The following is an 11,031-nucleotide window of genomic DNA, read 5'->3' on the forward strand; positions in this document are numbered from 1 at the left end:
TAAAGGAGGACGGGGCATCACAGCACAGACAGGGACTTGTCACTTAAAGTTTTTGTGTAATCAATGGCGAAACGTTTTTCATAGTCTGGATTGGTTGTCCCACAATAGGTCCACGTTCCAGTATCTGATATATCAGATATAGAGATCATACTGGATGTCTGACCTGAGTGATATTTATATGGTTGTAATCCTGCATAATATCAGAGTGGGTTCTTGTTTCATGTTCTATATAAGTTGCTGCTAAATGAACTCTTCAAGACAAATTTCTAGACCAAATCAAAATATATATTTTTTTATTAAGACCAATTTGTTAATTTTTCCATTAAATTATTTTCTCTCGTTCTGCTGTAAAATGTATAGTAATCTGGTAATAACCTGCGGGGACAGACTGTGGCCGGCTTATCCGAGTCCCATGGAACTTGTCCTAAAGATTTGTTGTGTATAATTTATTTCACTCTGTGTCTCTTTCCCTAGATTATCAACAGGAACCTGCGGGAGTGGCAGCCGCAGCCAGAAGCACCTTCTCTGTTAGTATCTATATGGTTTATTCCATGTACACATACATTCTATACGGTTCTAAAGAGGAACATTTGTGTATATAATCAGTGCTGTCCGTACTGTAATAGAAATATCAGGAAGTCTTTAAGTCCTGTACTGGTGACTCCAGACAGGATCTGTCTATACTGTTCTATTAATTGCATTCAGGCTCTGTCTGTAATTTTCTAAAAACTCCAGAAATATCTATTATATACTGTTAAATTGTTGCTCATCCTACATTAAAAAAATCGTATAAGAGAAACCTCCAGATAGGAACTATGACCATGGACTGTATCAGTAACTCTTGTGAATAGAAGACATAAGTTTAAATAATAATATTTTCTGGTCCTTCAGGATGAAACCTGTGGAGGAGGCTGCGGAAGATCCTGCAGAGATTGTGATGGCTGAACTGGTGAGTCCATGTCATCAGCCCCTTCCTCTATGTTATATAAAGTGAGATCATATTTACTGTCAGCAGTAAGACATTTGTACCTGCCACCTCTGTCACAGGTCATCTTTTGTAACTACTAAACATCTTCTATCAGAAAGAAAGGTTCCCATCCCAGGAGAGGGACAGATAGCTAAGACGCTCAGTGTGCTAATAACATACGTGATCTGACCCTACCTCACCAGGTCTCCTGCACCACACCAGAGCTCTCACTAGTATAGTGCATTGACGTGGAGCAGGAGGCCAGCAATGGCAGTGATTAGCATGATACCTGGTGGTTACAGTCATTACCATGAGGAAGGACTTCTCTTTCTTTTCCCTACAGGCTGTAAGCTCTCTAAGCTGGGGGTACATTGCAGCAAGACCACCATCAACAAAATTGTGGCCAAGATCCAGGCACTCTGGCCAAGCAGCCAGTTTACCTCTGGCTTACACTAGGGTCTGTTAGTACAGTTGGGTGATGACCAGAAACACCTAACCATGCAGGATATTGAACTAGTTGATTTCAATTGGATTATTAGCAAATAATGTGCTGTTCATTTTGGGGCAACTTGCTGCAATATGGGACCAAATGGTCAATATCGTAGCATGGCCGGCCAACTCTGACTTCCCTAACTTCAGTGGCTGATCTTGTGTCGTATTCCTCATAATCCCACCACTGATTTTCCTTTAGGAGCGGCAACTGCAGATGAAAAGTGCTGTAAAACGTAAAGAGCAGAAAAGGAGCAGCATTGCAGGACTGAGGTAAATTATTCTCCTATTATTATTTCAAAATGATTGCAACTGTTCATCGCTATAATATAGTTTCTCTTTCAGATTGCTATTTAACATCATTTGCAATCTCATGCGCTGGTCCTGCAAGCTGCTGCTCCTGTCTGGCCTTCTGCTCCTGCTCTTCTATGTGCTCCTGCAGACATACGCGACCGTTACCACCAACTGCAGGAGCTGCACAAGAGGGATGATGGAGACTATGGAGTTAATCCTGAGGCCCTACCTTGCTATCAAGGTTGAGGGCCCAGTTCCCATATAATAGCTTGTCCCATCAGGAGAAAGGGTGCAGGCTCCTCTACCTGGTTGGTCTTCTCCTTGTCCCCCAGTCCATACGGTGTAGATGTCCTGCTGCAAGGAGGTAGTGACCAACAGGAGAGGTTGTCGCTCTCTGTAGAGACCCATTCGTTCCAGCTCCAGCTGGGACGTATGGATCTCTACAGAGAGTGACGACCTCTCCTGTTGGTCACTGCTTCCTTGCAGCAGGACATCTACACCGTATCAGATGACGTAAGAACTGGACCTGTGAGTCAGACCAACCGGGTAGAAGACCCAGCACCCTATACTTTCTGCACCTCCCTCTAAAACATCTGCACCAGCATAGGAGATCCATACCATCTGCAGGAGCTCGCACAGGAGATCCATACCATCTGCAGGAGCTCGCACAGGAGATCCATACCATCTGCAGGAGCTCGCACAGGAGATCCATACCATCCGCAGGAGCTCGCACAGGAGATCCATACCATCTGCAGGAGCTTGCACAGGAGATCCATACCATCTGCAGGAGCTCGCACAGGAGATCCATACCATCCGCAGGAGCTCGCACAGGAGATCCATACATCTGCAGGAGCTTGCACAGGAGATCCATACCATCTTCAGGAGCTCGCACAGGAGATCCATACCATCTGCAGGAGCTCGCAATAAACCCATTGAACCAGAGTCTAGTACTGTTTCTTTCATACTGTCATTTATTGTTACAATGTCTAATTAAATATATAGATATACATTTCTTTAAAGAAGTTCCTCTCCCCAATCATTAACCAGCGCTACAGCTAGAAGCAGGCTCCCACTAGAGCATGGGGGGGGGGGGGGCAATGAGCATGGAGACCCCCTCTCATAATGTGAACCAATACCACCCTACTCTTTTTTTATTATTATTTTTTTTTATTTCCGAGGTACATGACTCGGAATCACCCGGTGCAGTGCAAACTGTGCTGGGGAATTGGGACTTTGGACCCTTCCCAAAAGGGAAAGGGCCCTGTGCCTCCCCATCCCGTAGAAGCCAAAAGGCCCCAGAGAGGGAAAAAAAGGGAGATCTTTAGTCCCTCCTTTGCTGAAGCTAGGGAGGGCCCCTTTATATCACCGACATAAAAGGCTCCCTCCAAAAGGAGGGAGCCTCAGATGACTTGGGTAAAGAGGGTCACCCATAAGATCCTATACCCAAACCCCTACCAAATGTGGCAAAAACAAAGACACATAATCAAAAAAGTGCTTGGTACCAAGTGTAATAAATAAATAAATAAATAAGTGCCATAAGGCCCCAGCCTTTCGGACGGAAATATAAAAATGATGCTTGCACTCGGCCAACAGGCTAGGGCGAAAAAAATGGTGCTGCCTAAAAATTAAAGGTGCAGAGGGCCTTACTCTGTGCACAGGTGCCTCTTTCTCCACAATGCATTTTTGGGCATCTAGCAACTCGGGCTCCAGGCAGCCGGCCTCTTGGCCAGAGGACCAGGTGACGGCCCATCGCCTACAGGGGGGTGTCTTTAAGCCCCACTGCATCCATGGGCATTGTCATGTGCAAGCTAATTTTTAGGCGTAATTCTGCACTATATGTTTGTGAATTACTTCCTAGAGATAGTGTGACATGGTTCTCTTAGAAGCTGTTAGATCAAGGGGTTTTGTGGATGATAAACTACCCAGAGGGGGGGTGGTAGATAAGGGTAGCACCTTATACCATGTATGGCAGGACGCAAATGTGAAGGCCTTTGAAGAAATCTCTTGCTAGACAATGAAATATCACACCTGTTTGGGAGGCCCCAGACATGCCGACTGCAGAGACTGGGTTGTATGTTAATGACAGATTCAAGCTGAATAAGATCACAGGAAAATATCATATCATTTTCTCCAATATCATACATACCAGAGGCATGTGTGGTATGCAGATGAAGGGAAACTTAGGACCTGGTGTGTGAAGGTAAAATCATGTTTGTAAACCATACTGTTGCAAAGTTAGGACGGTGTAAAGAAAACTTGACTTAAAGGTATTCAAACAGCAAAGTCATAAGACCCTAATTTGCATTCTTCCCTCCTGTTGGTTCTAACCTCACAGGAAAGGGGGCTGGGGGGGGGGGGTCCTGTAGCTGGGTTTTAAAACTCTACTGAAAATGTAACTCCTGGTTCTTCTAAGGGAGTCATTTAATTGGAGAAGTCCCATTTGTTCTGCTCCTCCCGGCACCACAAACTTGATTCTAAGTGAGGTATCAATTCTGTGTTTTATCCTTTTTATTTTATAAGAAACAATTGCAATATATTTGTATGTCATTTTATTATCTTTTTATCTTAAGCATTGTGGATGTATCTTCCATATTAAATTACACTTAATAAGTTCTAGTCTCTGTGTTCTTATGAATTCACGTGACAGTTTGGTCCAGACGCTACCTAATTGAAACTGTGCAAACCTTGTGGTTTTAAGTGAACTCTGATTAAAGTAAATTGTGTTGGATTAATGCTAGGGAGAACCGAAGGCTTCCTAAATAAGAGTGTCAGCTCTTATCCGAACAAACCTTGGTGGTGGTAATAAGTATCGCAAAGCTAGTGTGTGGCATAGATAGGGAAGTATTTAATCATTTTAGACAGACCAGGTGGTTGTCTTTGAGGTTGACCCTGTGTCACATAAGCGTCACGCAGACTCAGGTGAGTGCTGTTCGTGACAAATTCGTGGCAAGCTTGTGGGATATATTTTTAATTTTTTAAAAACTTAATTGAATTAGGGTGTGTGATCCCTGAGAGAGGAAATACAGACTAATTCACCAGAGACTGAACTCAATGCTTAAAACATTATAAGACATACAGCAATTGTTTCTTTCCCTCCCCTTCTCTTTTTTTTCTTATCTTTTTTTTATTTGGCATTAAGCGGAGGAGATGGCGGCTGCATATAAACGCTTGACAAAGGAGGCGCTGATTTCAGACTGTGAGGATGGAGGAATTCCCACCAGTGGCAAAAGCAAGGAGCAATTGATTGAAGCTCTTGTGCAGAGGGATCAGCAACTCACAGCTGTGTCCGAGGAAGAGCATAGCCAGAACTCAGAAGTGGACCTGACTGTGGGTATTCCTCAAAACCAGGGACTGTCAATTTCGGATGATTCTAATGGTTCATGTGTGGACACTGCTATGGACGTTTATTTGCAAACTGCCCTAAAATATTTGGGCCCAGCGGACATTACAACTAAAATGCAACTCATACAGCAGTTCCAGGAGAAGGAAGCTGCTGACCGTCAGGAGAGGCGTGCTGCTATGGAGGCAGCGGAGCGCCAAGCAGAGCGACAGGCAGAAAGAGAATCTGCCGAGCAAGAGGCAGAGAGGAGATATGAGCTGGAGCTTGCTAAGCTCAAACGCCAGCCAGAAGCCAGAGAGGCTGGTATTAGCAGACCCCGACCTGAGAATTTCCCTGTATTGGAAAAAGATGGGGATTTGGATACTTTTTTGCGTGGATTTGAAAAGACTTGCCGACAGTATGGACTGGCCAAAGATCAGTGGGCACAATATCTAACCCCTGGTTTGCGAGGTAAAGCATTAGAGGCCTTTGCAGATCTTCCACCTGAGATGGACGGAAATTATGAGGCAATCAAAAGTGCCCTGTTGCAACGTTTTAACATCACCCCAGAGGCGCATAGGCAGAAATTCAGAGATTTAAAACGCAGTGCCTCTGACACATATTCAGGACTTGTGGCCCAGCTGTGTGCTTCCTTCAAACAGTGGGTTGGAGGGCTACAGATCACCACCTTTGATGCTCTGCAAGATTTGATGATCCAGGAGCAGTTTCTGACTTTGTGCCCAGCTGATGTAAAGAAATGGGTAGTGGATCGGGACCCTGCATCATCTGCGGAAGCAGCTAGACTGGCTGACAAGTACACTGTCACCCGGGCCCCTGCAGCTAAAAGAGGAACTTTTGTGCCAGGACAGTCTGCCTGTAAAGGGGAGCGGCCCGGAGGAGCACCTTCACCTGCTGTTGTTTCTTCATCTTTTGGGAGGGTGGAGGCCAAGCCTGTTCAGGGAGACACCCGCCGTTGTTTTATTTGCAACAGGACAGGGCACCTCAGTGCCGCCTGTCCAGACCGAAAGACATCTACAGCCTCCACTGTGGAACCACCTCCTCCCCGGTCTGCTCCAGCTGTCCTGTGTGTTGCGGGATCCCAAGTGAGCCGGAATGACAATCTGCAAACGGTCACTGTCGGTGACAAGGTAACTGTGGGGTTAAGAGACACGGGTGCTGATGTTACCCTGGTGCGTTCAGAGTTGGTGGGGTCATCGGATATAATTCCAGGGAAAACTATTGTTGTGCAAGGGGTGGGAGGAATACACCCTGCTGTGTCTATGGCCTGGGTCTATCTGGACTGGGGTGCTGGAAGAGGTCTAAGGGAAGTCGGGGTATCGGACAATATTCCTACCAATGTTTTGCTTGGAACTGATTTAGGCAGGATGTTATCTCGTTATGTTGCTAGTAGTGATGTTGTGGACTCTGAAGTTAACCATGTTTTTTCCCAGGTATCAGGATGTGACAGGGAAAATGTTTGTTTAGTTGTATCTGAAATCTGTAAACTAGGATGTGAGACGGAAAATGATTGCTCAATTGTATCCGATCTAGGTAAACTGTCTGTATCCAAGGAGGTAGGGGATGTAACTATTTCCTCAGTGTCAGTGGTCACACGCAGGCAAGCAGAGAAGGATAGGTCCTCACAATTAACTCCTGAGAGAGAGGTAGAAAGTCCCTCTGACCCAGAAACTCCCCCTCTAACCCCCCTCCCTCCAGCACCTGCAGTTACAGACGCCTTACCTTTGTCACCAGACACTGAGCAGCAAGTGAGAAGCCAGGCTTTTCAACAAGCACAGCAGACTGACACTACACTGGAAACACTGAGGTGCCTAGCAGGCAGTCCTCCCACTGAGTCTGATAAAGAAAGAGTGTTTTGGGAACAGGGAAGGTTGTATAAGGAAAGTGTAGCCAGAGATTTACCTGAGGCGGGGGTGATTGAGAAACGGCTAGTGGTACCCCTTATGTATCGGGAAGGGTTACTCAGGGTAGCTCATGAGGTCCCGCTGGCAGGGCATTTAGGCATAAAGAAAACTAAGTCTCGCTTAAAGCAAAAGTTTTACTGGCCAGAAACGGGCAAAGATATTGCTAATTATTGTCGATCTTGTCATGCCTGTCAGATGGTGGGGAAGCCTGGTGATGTGGGACACGCCCCTCTAGTGCCCCTGCCAATAATAGCAGAACCCTTTGAGCGGGTAGCTGTGGACATTATAGGACCCCTTGCCATTCCCAGCAGCTCTGGAAAACAATTTATTCTCACTGTGGTGGACTATGCCACACGGTACCCCGAAGCGGTGGCCCTCTCCTCAATACGGGCTGACAAGGTGGCCGATGCCCTTATAACCATTTTCTCCAGGGTAGGATTCCCCAAGGAAATGTTAACTGATCAGGGCACACAGTTTATGTCTAATTTAATGCAAAGCCTTTGCAAAAAGATGCACGTGGAACACCTCATAGCCAGCCCCTACCACCCACAGACTAACGGCCTGTGTGAGCGTTTTAATGGTACTCTCAAACAGATGCTAAGAACCTTTGTGGAGTCCCAGGGGAGAGACTGGGAGAGGTTTCTGCCGCACCTCCTGTTTGCGTACAGGGAGGTGCCACAGGAATCCACTGGCTTCTCCCCCTTTGAACTCCTGTATGGGCGCAGGGTGCGTGGTCCCTTAGATCTGATCAAAGAGGATTGGGAAGGGAAATTATTCACCCCCGAAACCTCTGTGGTCCACTATGTGGTGCAGTTCAGGGAGAGGATGCAATCCCTAATGGGGATGGTGCATAGTAATCTGAAGGCTGCCCAGACTAAGCAGAAGCAATGGTATGACCGCAGTGCTAGGGAGCGTATCTTTGAAGTGGGTCAGAAAGTTCTGGTATTGGTTCCTATGCGGCAGAATAAGTTACAGGCCTCGTGGGAGGGCCCCTTCTTGATAGTTCAACGCATCAATGATGTCAATTATGTGGTAGCCAGGGGTGAGGGTCGGAAGAGGCACAGGGTATATCATGTGAACATGATAAAGGCCTACCACGAAAGGGGGGTCTCTGTATTAGCTGTATGTAGCTTACCTGAAGAGGACCAGGAGCCAGACCCCTTGTTAGACTTAGTGGCCTCTGCCAAGAGTGGGAGATCATTGGAGAACACCCAGTGTAGTGAGAGTTTGACAGAAGTACAGCTAGATCAGCTGTTTGTGACATTGAGGCCCTATCAGAATCATTTTACAGGGAAGCCAGGGCAAACACATCTAGTTGTTCATCATGTAAACACAGGCGATCAGCCTCCCCTCAGACAGACAGCTTATCGAGTTTCCCTGGAAGTGCAGACAGATATGAAAAGGGAGATTGAAGAAATGTTGGAGCTAGGGGTAATTAGGAAGTCCCACAGCTCCTGGGCTGCACCAGTAGTGCTGATCCCCAAAAAATGTGGTGGAACCCGGTTCTGTGTGGATTATAGGAGGTTAAATGAGGCTACTGTGTTTGATGCCTATCCCATGCCCAGGATAAATGAATTGCTAGAACGGTTAGCCCATGCTCGCTATATAACCATTATGGATCTGAGTAGGGGTTATTGGCAGATCCCTCTGACGCCTGAGGCTCAGGAGCGGTCCGCATTTATCACCCCGTTTGGTCTGTATGAGTTCCTGGTCATGCCCTTTGGGATGAAAAATGCCCCTGCCTCCTTCCAGCGACTCGTTGATAGCCTGCTAGAGGGCCAAGAGAGGCATGCTGTAGCCTACCTAGATGACATTGCTGTGTTTAGTCAGACCTGGGAAGAACATTTGATCCACTTGAGCAGTGTGCTAGCTAAAATAGCGGGGGCGGGTTTAACCATAAAACCTGAGAAATGTCAGATTGGTATGAATGAGGTGCAGTACTTAGGGCACCGAGTAGGAGGAGGTACCCTGCGTCCCGAGCCAACTAAGGTAGATGCTATTGCTGCATGGCCCACTCCTAAGACCAAGAAACAGGTTATGTCCTTTTTGGGGACCGCTGGATATTACCGAAAATTCGTACCCCAATATAGCTCCTTAGCTAAGCCCCTTACTGACCTTACAAAAAAGAAGTTGCCCCAAGTGGTGACTTGGACCCCAGACTGTGAAGAAGCATTCACCGCATTGAAGTCTGCACTTACCCAATCCCCAGTATTGCAAGCTCCTGATTTTGACCGGAGGTTTACAGTGCAAACGGATGCCTCCAACTATGGGCTGGGAGCTGTACTCAGCCAAGTGAATCAACAAGGGGAAGAGCACCCCATCCTGTACCTTAGTCGGAAGCTGCTTCCCAGAGAGGTGGCCTACGCAGTTGTGGAAAAGGAGTGTTTAGCTATAGTGTGGACCTTGCAAAAGTTGCAGTCCTACCTGTATGGACGGGACTTTACGGTAATCACAGATCACAACCCTCTCAGCTGGTTGCACAGAGTGGCTGGAGACAATGGGAAGTTGCTCCGGTGGAGTCTGACCCTCCAGCAATACACTTTCACTGTTCAGCACCGAAAAGGGAGCCACCATGGTAATGCAGATGGATTATCACGTCAGAATGAAAGCCTTGTGTCAGGTGAGCAGGGAAATCGTCCTGTAGGTAACAATTTCCCTGCCACCCTCTAGAACGGGGAGGTGTCATGTGCAAGCTAATTTTTAGGCGTAAATCTGCACTATATGTTTGTGAATTACTTCCTAGAGATAGTGTGACATGGTTCTCTTAGAAGCTGTTAGATCAAGGGGTTTTGTGGATGATAAACTACCCAGAGGGGGGGTGGTAGATAAGGGTAGCACCTTATACCATGTATGGCAGGACGCAAATGTGAAGGCCTTTGAAGAAATCTCTTGCTAGACAATGAAATATCACACCTGTTTGGGAGGCCCCAGATATGCCGACTGCAGAGACTGGGTTGTATGTTAATGACAGATTCAAGCTGAATAAGGTCACAGTAAAATATCATATCATTTTCTCCAATATCATACATACCAGAGGCATGTGTGGTATGCAGATGAAGGGAAACTTAGGACCTGGTGTGTGAAGGTAAAATCATGTTTGTAAACCATACTGTTGCAAAGTTAGGACGGTGTAAAGAAAACTTGACTTAAAGGTATTCAAACAGCAAAGTCATAAGACCCTAATTTGCATTCTTCCCTCCTGTTGGTTCTAACCTCACAGGAAAGGGGGCTGGGGGGGGGGGGTCCTGTAGCTGGGTTTTAAAACTCTACTGGAAATGTAACTACTGGTTCTTCTGAGGGAGTCATTTAATTGGAGAAGTCCCATTTGTTCTGCTCCTCCCGGCACCACAAACTTGATTCTAAGTGAGGTATCAATTCTGTGTTTTATCCTTTTTATTTTATAAGAAACAATTGCAATATATTTGTATGTCATTTTATTATCTTTTTATCTTAAGCATTGTGGATGTATCTTCCATATTAAATTACACTTAATAAGTTCTAGTCTCTGTGTTCTTATGAATTCACGTGACAGTTTGGTCCAGACGCTACCTAATTGAAACTGTGCAAACCTTGTGGTTTTAAGTGAACTCTGATTAAAGTAAATTGTGTTGGATTAATGCTAGGGAGAACCGAAGGCTTCCTAAATAAGAGTGTCAGCTCTTATCCGAAACAACCTTGGTGGTGGTAATTAGTATCGCAAAGCTAGTGTGTGGCATAGATAGGGAAGTATTTAATAATTTTAGACAGACCAGGTGGTTGTCTTTGTGGTTGACCCTGTGTCACATTTGCATCGCGCAGACTCAGGTGAGTGCTGTTCGTGACAGGCATGTACACCTACTCTTAGCCAAAAGGCCAAGAAGCACCTGTGTACCTGCTCGTTAATGCAAATATCTAATCAGCCAATCATGTGGCAGCAACACAATCATAAAAGCATGCAGACAGGCTGAAAAGGTTCAGTTGTTGTTCAGACTAAACACCAAAATGGGGAAGAAAAGTGATCCAAGTGAATTTGATCGTGGAATGATTGTTGATGCCAGACC

At 46.0% G+C, this 11,031-nt stretch overlaps 1 protein-coding gene across 1 annotated transcript; it reads left to right on the plus strand.

The window, feature by feature from the left end:
* Nucleotides 1-5,206: 5,206 nt before the first annotated feature.
* LOC142143159 (uncharacterized) lies at nucleotides 5,207-9,661 on the plus strand. The gene is made up of 2 exons (XM_075200870.1): nucleotides 5,207-6,520; nucleotides 8,744-9,661. Exons 1-2 carry the CDS (start codon nucleotides 5,207-5,209, stop codon nucleotides 9,659-9,661), a joined length of 2,232 nt encoding a protein of 743 aa, XP_075056971.1.
* The last annotated feature ends 1,370 nt before the right edge of the window (nucleotides 9,662-11,031 follow it).

The sequence above is a fragment of the Mixophyes fleayi genome, chromosome 3 (genome assembly GCF_038048845.1).
Source record: "Mixophyes fleayi isolate aMixFle1 chromosome 3, aMixFle1.hap1, whole genome shotgun sequence".
NCBI classification, from domain to species: Eukaryota; Metazoa; Chordata; class Amphibia; order Anura; family Limnodynastidae; genus Mixophyes; species Mixophyes fleayi.

What these genes read in the sequence shown, in the direction of transcription:
- LOC142143159 (XM_075200870.1), top strand. Translation starts at nt 5,207, where the DNA reads ATGCAACTCATACAGCAGTTCCAGGAGAAGGAAGCTGCTGACCGTCAG. An exon ending in TTAACCATGTTTTTTCCCAG is followed by an intron (nt 6,521 to 8,743) that starts GTATCAGGATGT and finishes GCCTCCTTCCAG; the next exon opens with CGACTCGTTGATAGCCTGCT.